Below are 13,220 nucleotides of genomic sequence, written 5' to 3'. Positions count from 1 at the left end.
TAAAAATGTATGTGATGTCACATAAAGCCTCAATTAACCCTGCCTCCTGAGTTCAAGTTTTTAACACAGAGGAGGAAGCCAGTAAGTGTATGATCAAACTTCATCAATGTACCACCACCAGTCATTTCTCATACTTTGGTCATCATACTTTGATCTGGTTTCATCCAATTATCATCAGATATGATGAAAAATATGATTTTGAGTGTGCAGGTTCTTTATTTTTTAATGAATGTAATAAAGGCCCTCACTTCTTGGCTTGGCGTGGAGTAATGTGGCATGGAGGTCCCAGTAAACCCAGGCTCTTGGGGAAGATGTCCACCCACATCTGAATCTTTCCCTAACAATGGGGAGAGTGAGAGCCAATACAATTGGTAAGTATTCCCTAGACCAGCCTTTCTCAAATCTCTCCTTGGGGAACCCCCAAAGCTAGCAGAGCTGATTCAACTTGTCAACTCAACATCAACATCAAGCCCTTACTACTTGAATCAGGTGTGCTAGTTCAGAGCTACAACAAAATGGTGAAACGTCTGGGGGTCCCCAAGGTGAGGTTTGAGAAGCACTGCTCTAGACAATGTCATGTTGTCACACAACAAACAAACACCTCGTATAGACATAACTTCTTTTTTTTCTTGAATAATGTGGCCTGATAATGCAGTACAATGTTTGGACGTTTCATGAGGGCAATAAGGAAACACTTTATAATAACTATAATAAACTATAAGCATTTCATTATTTCTAAATGCATTTTTTTGACATGCTTATAAACTTTATGAAGCACTTATAAACATTTACATTGGCTTACAATGACGGCTATTAGAAAGTATTAGAAAGTGTAAGGTACTAACCTGGGACAGTGTAGGTTGGTAAGTACTGTAGAGAGTCCTGGTTTCCACATGCTCTGGCACCAGACCCTGTTTACTGAGGACATGCAGGGCCATCCTCTCCCTGGCTGGTCCCAGGTGCTGGTGGATGACTCTGTTGGCCTCTAGCAACAGGACACACAACTCAAGTCAGGAGACAGAAGTTTGGGTTGACGTTCAGATGACTAACACATCTGAACGTTGTGGTTGAAGTAAAATGCCAAATGTATTTAAAAAAAGAAGAAAGTCATATTCTTTCTGCTTTATCTGTGGAACTCCTCTAATAGAACTGAATGTACCTCAGATAGTTGAATACTAACTTCTTGGGCAAATCTCCCATTGAAATGGATGGTTTACATGGAGGTCTAAAGTGATTTACACATCCCTCAAGTTATTAACACAACTCTTGCCTAGCTAACAATGTGTGGTTTGCTACTTAATGGTTTTCTGTACCAAAGTCCAGCAGGCTGTAGTCTCTCCCCCCGAAGGAGAGAGTGCTGCCGTCAGTAGAGGTACTGGGTGAAGGGATCCCTCTCAGTCTGGCCAGGTTCTCCAGGATCTGGGAGGGCTTCAGCTGATCCCTCCACTGGTTGGTCCCTGAGCTGTTTTATAACGTTATAGAATTATTATAGCATGCAATATAATAGTATTCTCTAGTGGTGGCTGGATTAGGCTAGAATAAAAGTTGAGCTGAACTGGGCAACTACAGGCAATTAAAAGGCATGAATCATAATTTCAACGGATCAGAGACACAGTGGGAAAGTTGGACTGATAGACCTGTATAACTGAAAGTCGTACATACAGTCGTACAGACAGTCGTACAGACAGACAGACAGACTGAGTCACGCTTGCTCCCGCTCCCCTTCCTTGGCGCTTGAGGGCGTCAGGCTACCCGTCATCATACGCAACTGTTACCATCCTGCGCTCATTGGACTCATCTGGACTCCCTCACTTTGTTGATTCCCCCCTGCATATACACAACCTTTCAAAAGTTTGGAGTCACTTAGAAATGCCTTTGTTTTTGTCCATTTTTTTGTCCATTAAAATAACATCAAATGATCAGAAATACAGTGTAGACATTGTTCATGTGGTAAATTACTATTGAGCTGGAAACAGCAGAATTTTTAAATGGAATATCTACATAGGCGTATAGAGGCACATTATCAGCAACCATCACTCATGTGTTCCAATGGCATGTTGTGTTATCTAATCCAAGGTTATCATTTTAAAAGGCTAATTGATCATTAGAAAACCCTTCTGCAATTATGTTAACACAGCTGAAAACTGTTGTGCTAATTATAGAAGCAATAAAACTGGCCTTCTTTAAACTAGTTGAGTATCTCAGACTGGCCAATAAAAAGACAATTTTAAGATGGGCAAAAGAACAAGACACTGGATAGAGGAACTCGGCCTAGAAGGCCAGCATCCCGGAGTAGCCTCTTCACTATTGACGTTGAGACTGGTGTTTTGCGGGTACTATTTAATGAAGCTGCCAACTACACACTCTAATGTACTTGTCCTCTTGGCCTCCCACTCCTCTTTCTATTCTGGTTAGGGCCAGTTTGCGCTGTTCTGTGAAGGGAGTAGTACACAGCGTTGTACAAGATCTTCAGTTTCTTGGCAATTTCTCGCATGGAATAGCCTTCATTTCTCAGAACAAGAATAGACTGATAAGTTTCAGAAGAAAGTTATTTGTTTCTGGCCATTTTGAGCCTGTAATCGAACCCACAAATGCTGATGCTCCAGATACTCTAGTCTAAAGGCTGCCAGTTGTATTGCTGCTATAATCAGCATAACAGTTTTCAGCTGTGCTACCATAATTGCAAAATGGTTTTCTAATGATCAATTAGCCTTTTAAAATGATAAACTTGGATTAGCTAACACAACGTGCCATTGGAACACTGGAGTGGTGATTGCTGATAATGGGCCTTATACGGGCCTTATGTACGCCTATGTAGATATTCCTTTAAAAATCAGCCGTTTCCAGCTACAATAGTAATATACAACATTAACAATGTCTACACTCTATTTCTGATCAATTTGATGTTATTTTAATTGTTGATTTTTTTTTGCTTTTCTTTAAAAAACAAGGACATTTCTAAGCGACCCCAAACTTTTGAACATTAGTGTATGTCTGCTCCTCTGTGTTGTTCCCTGTAGTCGCATTGTTTGTCGTGTCGTGTTTATGTCCAGACGCTGTTCTTGTTCCGTTACATCTGTATTAAATGGTTCACTCCCTGTACCTGCTTCTAATCTCCTGCGTTGGCCGTTACAGACAGACGCACAGGCAGACACACGGACACGTGCACACTCACATGCAGTAGGACTGTGGTAGGCCGCAGTAGGCGCCGAAGCGAGAGAGGAGTCTGTTCTCTAGGTCAATGACCGTCTCTCCCACTTTCTCATCTCGGGTGAGCAAGTCATAGTCGTACACAGCTATCTTCAGGTCTTTGTCTCGAGGGAGGAAACAGGACAGCTCAAACATCCTGACACAGGAGGAAGAGACTAGGTTAACTTGGTCAGATGCACTTATGTGTGCATTGTTGATTTCACTTGACTGAAACAACTTTATACATTTCAAAATAACTCATTCATCCATTCATCCATTCATTCATTCATTAATTCATTAATTCAACAGTTTTAGTGGCATTTTGACCGTTTTCTGTAAGTGAAGGTTTTAGTTAAAACTACTACTGTAGGCCGTCATTGTAAAATAATAATTTGTTCTTAACTGACTTGCATAGTTAAATAAAGGTTAAATATAAAATAAAATAAATGTTTACCTGCCAAACTCTGGATTGAGGGTGTTTGGTTTGTAGTCATCCCTGTCATCTTTTGTTTTCTTCCCCAAAGAGATCTTGATGTAAGGGTCACACTAAAAAGCCAAAACAAACACAAATGTTGAAATATGGTATGTGTGGGAAATATATATATATAATATATAAGTCATGCATTTTAATGAGAACTGTCAGTTGGTGAGGGAGAGGGGCAAACTTATGTATATGTGCAGCAAAAATGCTCAGCTGAAAGTTGAAATGAATCCAGCGTTTGACATACGCCTGATCCAGGATCGCGTTGGTAGTGTTCTCAGTGTGTAGTCTCTTAGAGTGTGTTTGGCGTCTACTCACCATGCCGTTGTTGTCTTTAGGCTGCAGGTCCATGCATCGCACCACGTAGATCCTGACCAGGCACTCCTGCAACCCACTCTCAGGCAGCTCTCTGAACTGGCGTGGCGGGGCTGGAATCTCTGGGTCAACAGATAGGGGATACACCCGGAACGAGCCCTACAGGACAGGAGACACCAGCAGGGTCAGGGGTCAAAAGTCAGGCAAGGTGTCAATAATTAGGCTGGGTTCACATGTAAAGTGGAGAAAATAAGGATTTTTTATCATTGATTCTATGTAATGTTGTTTCCCCCCCACACCAGCTGTATGTACAGGGCTTTAAAAGGCCCCCAGTTCATGTCTCCTTGTTATTGAAAACAGGCTCTGGACAGAACTCCCTTGAAAATATATCTTAACAGGATGACATGTACACACGAAGGATCATACATTCCTAAAAGAAAAAGAGGTCTGTGATCACCTTGAACTCTCCGACCACTGAGGGGTCGTCGTCCTCATCCTCAGTCTTCCCCCGCTGCAGTCGGAACGTTTTACAGAAATCTGTCAGCCCTCGGAAATCTGGGACCTCCTCCAGCTCCCCTTCATATACCTGGGAAAACACACACAACACACTATTATACACATGAGGACACATACCGTAATATGTTGAGGACAAACATATCACACAACCTGAAACACACACACATCAAAATCCCTCGATAAAGATGACCAAAAAAGACAGTATAAAATAAATAATACAAATACTGAGCTGTATTGTTATTTATTCTAATACAATTGCTCAGGGAAAGAGACTTTGAACAAATCTTTGAAAGATAGGGGTTAAAATTATTGGCACCCATTTTCAATAGTCCAATACTTTTCCTAAAATGTTTTATAACATTGGAGAACACATTGAGAGGGATCTTAGACCATTCCTCCATACAGAATCTTTCCAGATCCTTGATATCCTTCCTCTACACTTATGGACTGCCCTCTTCAATTCAAACAACAGGTTTTCAATGGGGTTCAAGTCCGGAGAATGAGATGGCCATTGCAAGATGATGATTTCCCAGGAGCTGGAAATATTCTGTATGGAGGAATGGTCTAAGGTCTATTGTTAACACAATCTCTTTCTCTGAAAATTTACATTAATATAAAATAATAAAACTCACCAATTCATTTGAGCATACAATATAGCTCAGTATTTGTATTATGATTTTTATATAGTCTTTATTGCTCATCTTTATCAAGGGTGCCAATAATTTGGGACCTGACTGTATGTACAACCCTGATACACCTGAGGCGATACACACAATTCACACCATCATACATATAAGAAAACACACATTTCTCACAGCATCACCATTATACAGGTTGTCGTGTAAAACCCAGGTGGGTGTTAAATATTGATGGGAAAAGTCCTATGGACAATCCTTGTGACCATTGTAAGACAAAAGAGATTTTTTTTTAAACAAACTGAAACATTTCAGTCTCAGAGACAGAAGTGGTAGGTCGTTCTTACTGTACCTTTAGGGTGTCGTATCCTTTTTTGAGGTACGGCCCACACTTCTCGTGCTCTCCCACAGAGGCATAGAACTTACTCCACCAGTCAACTGCCTCCTCCTCCTGCAAAACAGGGAGACTCAAATAAGCCTCAATAACAGCACATTCAGACTCTGTCAGAAGTGTACAAGCCATCAAATCCTTGATTCCTTCCATCCTTCATAATAGGTTTTCATAAAAGAAAGGACAAATCTCACCTTCTCTTTGTGGAGCTAAGAAGAAAAACAGAATAACATCATCAGAATGTGTAACCACACAACACATTTTTGCTAGCCTGATCCCAGATCTGTTTGTACTATCTTGTCAACTCTTTGTCACTCATTGTCATGCCAAGCTATTTTTACAATACAGCCAAAACAGCCTGGCACCCAGGCTACAGTGCTGGTACATTTCTGATATAACAACACAACACTAAGACAAGCTCATACTGTAAAGTCCTTTATGAGTTAACACAGTAGCTACCTCAGTATTAAGGATGGGCCTATCCTCCATGTTAATGATGATGTCTCCTTGAGTTGCTGCCATCATGGCCACTAATACAACAATACACAACAAAAAAGAAGGGGGTAGTAGTAAATAGAGGTGGGGGGGTACAGTACTTCAGCAATGTTGCGTGTAGGTGTGTGTGTGTATCTGTGTGCGCATTCGTGCATACATTCACGCGTATTTGTGTGCGTGCATACGTGGTTCTGTTTGTATGTGTGTACCTTTGGAAGACATGGCCACCTCAGCATTGGTGACATAAGGGTCACAGCGGAACTCCTCCAGGGAGAGGGTACACTGGCCCACAATGGGCTTCCTGCCGAATGGCCGGTGGTCTATCACCTTCAGAACGATGGGAGGGGTGTATATCTCCTCTTTGGGTAGGAGCTGGGGGTAGGGGAGGGGGGTTAACCTGGCTCAGACAACTCAATGTTACCAGTGATACAGAAACTAAATTTTACATATACATATTAGATATTTAACAGACACTCTTAGCGACTTACAATTAGTGCATACACTATAGGATCAAATCGAAGACAATCAATCAATTAAACAGAAAGCATAATATCAATCTGCTTAAATGCAGAGACATTTAAACTGGTTTATCTTAATGGTTGTCAAACATCAATAATTGGGGTCCTTAAAGCTGGAATCTGTAGTGCTGATACTTCCACGTCCGTTTGAGATATTACAACAACAAAGATGTTATGTTGCAGCTTGCTGAAAGTTTGCTGGATCGAATCGCCGAGCTGACAAGGTAAAAATCTGTCATTCTGCCCCTGAGCAAGGCAGTTAACCCACTGTTCCCCGAGCGCCAAAGACGTGGATGTCAATTAAGGCTGCCCTCCGCACCTCTCTGATTCAGAGGGGTTGGGTTAAATGCAGAAGACACATTTCAGTTGAATGCATTAAATTGTACAACTAACTAGGTATCCCCCTTCCCCTTTCCTATCTAAGGGGAAATTGCTCAGTTCTGCCTCCAGGACAATAAACGTTAACCTACGGGGCGACGCCAGTGACGCCTTTCGTGGATTTTAGCTTTAAGAATTAGCCTGGTCCCAGATCTGTTTGTGCGGTCTTGCCAGCTCCTATGGTCATTGTCAACACCAAACACAAACATATCTGAGACCAAACTAGTTAAGTATCACCTTGGATACAAATCTACAGTACGTATCCATTTTATGGTGTATAGTGAAAATACCGGTAAATACCACTCAAATATAGTACATTCAAGTCACGTTCATTCAGTCACTTTGTTTACATCAAGAGCATTTGTCTTTTCCTTACAGACCCTGATATTAATAGAATATCTCATAGAGAGAACTGTTATACAGTACACTGAGTTTGAAGGGAAGTTGCAGTACCACTTTAAAGAAGAGGACAGATCCGGGGAAGTTGGGGTTCTTCTTGATGTTCTTGATGACGGCAGTCTGGACGACCTCCCCCCCACACTCCACCATGAGACTGGGAGAGGTGACTGTGGCCAACTGGTAGGTCTTCATGTTCCTCAGACCCCAGGCTAAGATCTAGGACACAACACAAACACACACGCACACACACACATCTGAGAAAGAGAAACACAGAGGAGAATGTGTGGGTGTCTTCATGTGTGTGAATGTGTGCTTGCGTGTGTGTGTGTGTATGAGTTCATGCATGCACAAGCGTGCATGTGAGTGTGTGTTTGATGGTGTTGCGGACTGCCTGAGGCCTCACCTCGATGGCGGTAAGCTGTACGACAGGCCTGATTCCCTGAGGAACCATGTAGAGCGTCGCTCCTCGTCTGGGGGGCACCAGGGGCAAGTCACTCTCATTGGCCTAAAAGTAATACACATCAATCAATCAATTAAATGTATTTCATATCGTGATGTTCACAAAAAAGTGCTCTACAGTAACTCGACCTGGACTGGAGTTGATGGAAGTTGCACCAACTACTGACACACAGTCAGATATTTTCCACCCACCTTGAGGTTAGGGGTAGAGCAATCTGATCCTAGATCTGTGGTTAGGAGCTACTTTCACCTTAAAAACACTGCAACATGGGGCACTATCCAGCTATCCAGCCTATTTGCTTCATTGGAAGTTGTGGGAACGTACTTTTTTGGTTTCCCATTTGTTCTGGTAGAGAAGCCACATTCTTAGAACGTAAGTGAAAATTTAAGTTGCAGGGAGGTTCTGAGAACATTTTATTATGGTTCTCTGAATGTTTTATAAACTTTCTGAGAATGGAAATTCTAGTTTATTTGAAGGCAATTAAATAATGTTCTGAGACTTTAAATAAAACTGCTAGCTTAGTTTGGGTTAACTGTTTTGAACTCCAAGCACAGACAGGACACATGCAAACACATTTATTTTTTGATGTGGCACAGCGTCAGCGAGATGCAAACCTGTGAGCTTCCGTTGTCTATTCATGGAATTAGCCCACTGCAGAGGTTGGAACTAGCATGCCATATTTTTTTTCAACTCATACAAAGCTGTTCATTTTAGTCTATTCAAACAGACCCCATTTCAAAGGATACAAGTACTCATTAAGAGCAGGTGTGGCCAATTAGTGGGAGCGGCCAACACACCTGAACACACTTAACAACATAGAGGATAGAGAGAGTTTTGTTGATGCTGAGAAGAACGGAATGTATATGTTTTTAACATGTACATTCTAAAAACATTCTGTGCACGTTACAAAAAAAGGTTTTCTTAACGTTCTCCGAACAATTTGAGAACATGACTTTAAATAGAATCATGAGGAAACCTGTAGGAAAAGTTATTCTGAAGTACTGAAATTCCCACAGAAGAATGTTGTTTCTTAATGTTCTCTGAGCTATTTCGGAACATTCCCAATGTCAAACAAATTGGAGAATGTTGCTAGAACATTACCAGAATATTAATTGAATGTAACCATCTTTGAACTTTTAGGAAACGTTCTGTTAAGGTAATGAAATACCAAAAAAATATTTTTTTTTGTCAGGTTCCTTAAATGTGTGGAAAATGTTCCAAAGCCAATTAACTATCCCGCACCATTCCCTGGAAAGTTGCCGGAAGGTTGTATGCAAAATAACCATAGGACTACAAAGGTTTCACCAAGCTCTAAGAAACATACAGTTCTCAGAACATTATGTGCTAGCTGGGAAGTACTTTACCTTGTCTTTCAGCAATAGCTCAGCAGCCACCAGCATCTCTCCCGCGTTGCGGCCTTTCTTGGTGACGGGGAACCACAGCAGTTTGGGGGAGACCACCGTGCCGAGGTTCAGCTTCACCACAGGGGGGCACGTACAGCGACCCATGGCCTCGTCTTTACCCTGAGAGTCGGACACAGCACAGGGATATGTAGCATCTACATTTACATTTTAGTACATTTAGCAGACACTCTTTTTCAGAGCAACTTGCAATCAGTGCATTCATCACCTAAAGTAGGCAAAACAACCAGATATCCAGATAATTTCAAGTAAAACCTACAAAAATAACTAGCTAATAGTACAAGAGTAACAGTAAAGAAAAACACAAACACAACAGTTATTTTGCTATTTTTTGTCTCAAGGACAGTACACTCATCCAAGATGCTTCCAACATACACGCTTAAAAAAAATAAGAATAACAGATAGCTAGACAAGTATCAACTGCTTGCACTAGTCAAAAACAATGGAACCGAAATATTCTTGAACTTACAATATGACACTGCTGAAATAGACAGGGCTGGATGTGACTTAACGGGGCACAGGTGAATAAGTCCAGGTGAACAGGCAGTGGATGGAAATTGACAGGTGTAATGTATTGACTTGACTCGGACTGAAAGTATTCATTGAAATGTATTTAGTGGTGGTCACACACATTGACCACATACATGTACATAAGTGTATCACATGTATGTACAGTGCTCGGCTGGTAATGCACCACTAAGTGTCGCTAATACACTACAACTGGTAGGGTAAGTGAGGGTAGGATAGGGTACATACCACCTGGTCACTGTCGTAGAGCTCCAGCACCACGTTGGGGGGGTTGTGTGCAATGGTCTGGGGGTCTCCATAGATCTCGATGTCATTAAAGATGAGGGTCTGGTCCCAGGTGGGGTTCAGAGTGGCCCTGATGACCTCCGTGGTCTTACTCACATGGAGGAAGGACACATGGGCGTAGGGATCTGAAGCAGGAGACCAGAGCACAGTCATTGTATTGATAAAACGGAGTGGTTTAATTACAACTGCTGTGAGGATCAGGTTACGCTTCCACCTCCACCTCGCTCTTTCCCCATGCAAGGCTAGTGGAAACAACCCAGTCTGTTCCCACTAGCATTGCTTAGATGTTTCAAAAGTGCTAGCCAGGAGATTGTGGACGGTGCTCAATAACTAGCTAACAAACAAATGGTTTGGATGTAACATCCATTTATCTACATTTTATGATGTTCCTCACCTGAGAAGCTGTCCCTGTCCATGGCGATGAGATTCCTGGCCTGATAGACATACACCCTCAGATGGTACATATACGACCCTGAAGAGAGAGTGATTGTGATTTAATGTAATCTGAAAAGTGTGGGCCCAGACTTCCTGAGAGGAAGAGCAGTGGAGTGGAGGAATCTGAGGAGAAATCAACATTTAGGCCAGAGAGAGATTGTCCGTAAAAAACAACAATATTTGGCCCAGTGTTTTTTCTAGAGGAGTCATACCTTCACGAACAAAGGAGATGATGAATGTCTATCTGTCAACAACAAAATGCTGATCTTGTCCATCTTGTTAAGTACGCAACTCATATGCAAAATATGGAAATTATTAGACTTTTTTTGATGGAAAAACCGGGACCAATGCTTATGTGTTTTTTTATACTCTTTCATCTATCTCTGTGTGGCCACAGCCTTAATCACTTAATCAGTGTCTGCAATCAGCTGGCATGGGTCAATGTTACTCACGGTCAAAGTTACAGGAAACGGTGGGTGTGTTGGCACCAAACAGTCTGGCAGCATCCTTCTTACTGGCCTTCTCATCAACATCTACCCCCTGTAGACAAAACACAGAGGCTGAGTTTACAAAGACACCCCCAGTCTGATCTCTTCCCACTAATGGGTCTTTTGACCAATCAGATCAGCTCTTTTGCCAATAAGTGGGAAAAAGATCAGAATTGGGCTACCTGTGTAAACACAGCCAGAGAGACAGAGACCAGTTCAGAACAGGACTAGCAATGCCTTCATTAGAGAGATGGGTAATTCTAGAGTGGTGAAAGTTGAATATATTAGTCTTTATTTTATAGTTATTACTTTATCATGATCATCCATTAGGAAAATATGTGCATTGAGCTCAAGCTCATCATGACATGACATCAAGACATAATAACACAACCATGGCCCAGTCCAAAAAAATGAACCCTAGACCCTACCCCCTAGACACATAGAAGATTTTAAATTATTGGACCCTGCTGGAGCTATAAAGATATTGCTTAAATCTATCCAATCCTCTTGAATCTCCATACGTGTCCAGGGACTAGGGGTTTGGGTTTGTTTCGGGATAGGGCCCATGATGGTACAGCAGCACAAATAGCACACCACCATGAATAAATAAATAGGGCATGAGTCAACTCTTGGTCTAATCTCTGCCCTTTGAGTGCGTTGCCAACCAGGATCACTGGGCAGGAAGGAGCAGATGGAGGAGAATAATGAGAGGATATTATAATCAAGATAACACACTAAAAAGCACTTGGCCAAATTCCATTTGATTATCTTGGACTGGGTTTCCCAAAGCCTTCTGATGGGTTCTGACTTTTAGATATGAAATACACGTATTCATGTCACTGAGGGAGAGAGGGGAATGTATAACATTTACATTCTGTCAGGATATGTTGTTGTTAGCCATCGGGGATCCTATGGTAGGAGAAGAGACACAGTCTGGTACAAGTCATCATGACAGCCATGAGTTGGGGAGGTGTGAGCAATTTGGGCAGAGGTCAGGTTAGATGAAGTGAGGAAGAACATAAATGACTCATCTTCTAGAAAGCAACAGAGGTGGATTGGCTGTTCCGATGTGTAACGAGGGGCTCAGCACAGTAGAAATGGTTAAATACCAGTGCTTGTGTGAATATGTTCCCTGTCTTACGCAGCTGTATGACCCAGTGAGTGAAAAAATGAGCTTTAATAAGCGTCTGTGAGTTTTTTACTCTAGAACCTAACACTGTGAGTTTTTTACTCTAGAACCTAACACTGTGAGTTTTTTTTTATCTAGAACCTAACACTTTGTAACTAAAGTAGTACTTTATTTGTCTCCACAACCCTGTCACACAGCTGAGAGAGCAACTATTATAAAATTGATGAATGAAAAAACAACGTTTGTAAAATGAAGCACTTTTGATGTACTTTGATGTGTGGCTTGAGAGTCTACTTTAAGTCTAGCCTTCCTGTGTAGTCAATTGTTTTTGAGTTACTAACCAGCGCCCCCTCCAGTCTGAAGATGGCTGATGCTCCTATCCCGTCTGACGGAGCCATCTTGCGTCTCCAGCGGCGACGGCGGAATGTGTCAGACGAACGCTCCTTCCTGTGGAACTTCCAGCCAATCAAGGACGAGTATTCCCAGCCTTCGCCGGGATCCCGCCTCTGTAGAGTCAACAGAGAGGCAGTGGGCAGTGTGTAAGAACTAGAACTTTAGCACTTGAAATTGACATACAGACACACACATGCTTCCACTCTACCCTGCACACTAAACATTTTCCTCCTCTCTTCTTCTATAACCTCTTCCTTCTCCTCCATCCTCCTTTCCCTTCTTCTCCTCCTCCTTCCCCTTCTCCTTACTCTTCCTCCTTTTCCTCTTCCTTCTCTTCCTCCTTCCCCTCCTCTCCCTCTTCTATAACCTCTTCCTTCTCCTCCATCCTCCTTTCCCTTCTTCTCCTCCTCCTTCCCCTTCTCCTTACTCTTCCTCCTTTTCCTCTTCCTTCTCTTCCTCCTTCCCCTCCTCTCCCTCTTCTATAACCTCTTCCTTCTCCTCCATCCTCCTTTCCCTTCTTCTCCTCCTCCTTCCCCTTCCTCTTCCTCCTTTTCCTCTTCCTTCTATTCCTCCTTCCCCTCCTCTACCTCTTCTATAACCTCTTCCTTCTCCTCCATCCTCCTTTCCCTTCTTCTCCTCCTTCTTCCCCTCCTCCCTCCTTCTTCCCCTTCCTCTTCCTTCTCCTCTTCCTCCTTTTCCTTCTCGTACCCTCCTCTTCCTCCCTTACCTCCTCATCTTCCTTCTCCTTCTCCTCCTTCCCCTCC

At 42.3% G+C, this 13,220-nt stretch overlaps 1 protein-coding gene across 3 annotated transcripts in view; it reads right to left on the bottom strand.

Annotated features, from left to right (window-relative positions):
* The window catches only part of LOC109891940 (myoferlin-like), a 57,529-nt gene that overhangs the window by 9,154 nt on the left and 35,155 nt on the right, over positions 1 to 13,220 (bottom strand). For all 3 annotated transcript variants that reach the window (XM_031827395.1, XM_031827396.1, XM_031827397.1), the window contains 18 exons: positions 12,405 to 12,569; positions 10,899 to 10,986; positions 10,406 to 10,483; positions 9,955 to 10,136; positions 9,142 to 9,300; positions 7,721 to 7,822; positions 7,372 to 7,533; positions 6,232 to 6,394; positions 5,987 to 6,057; positions 5,722 to 5,736; positions 5,489 to 5,587; positions 4,443 to 4,571; positions 3,989 to 4,144; positions 3,644 to 3,735; positions 3,176 to 3,346; positions 1,314 to 1,462; positions 846 to 985; positions 249 to 337 (listed from right to left, as the gene is read on the bottom strand). In XM_031827395.1, coding sequence (XP_031683255.1) covers positions 249 to 337; positions 846 to 985; positions 1,314 to 1,462; positions 3,176 to 3,346; positions 3,644 to 3,735; positions 3,989 to 4,144; positions 4,443 to 4,571; positions 5,489 to 5,587; positions 5,722 to 5,736; positions 5,987 to 6,057; positions 6,232 to 6,394; positions 7,372 to 7,533; positions 7,721 to 7,822; positions 9,142 to 9,300; positions 9,955 to 10,136; positions 10,406 to 10,483; positions 10,899 to 10,986; positions 12,405 to 12,569 — 2,210 coding nt within the window. The remainder of the gene's footprint in view (positions 1 to 248; positions 338 to 845; positions 986 to 1,313; positions 1,463 to 3,175; positions 3,347 to 3,643; positions 3,736 to 3,988; positions 4,145 to 4,442; positions 4,572 to 5,488; positions 5,588 to 5,721; positions 5,737 to 5,986; positions 6,058 to 6,231; positions 6,395 to 7,371; positions 7,534 to 7,720; positions 7,823 to 9,141; positions 9,301 to 9,954; positions 10,137 to 10,405; positions 10,484 to 10,898; positions 10,987 to 12,404; positions 12,570 to 13,220) is intronic.

This window comes from Oncorhynchus kisutch, linkage group LG6 (genome assembly GCF_002021735.2).
Source record: "Oncorhynchus kisutch isolate 150728-3 linkage group LG6, Okis_V2, whole genome shotgun sequence".
In the NCBI taxonomy this organism is placed as follows: Eukaryota; Metazoa; Chordata; class Actinopteri; order Salmoniformes; family Salmonidae; genus Oncorhynchus; species Oncorhynchus kisutch.
This window is presented reverse-complemented; position numbering and strand designations above follow the sequence as displayed.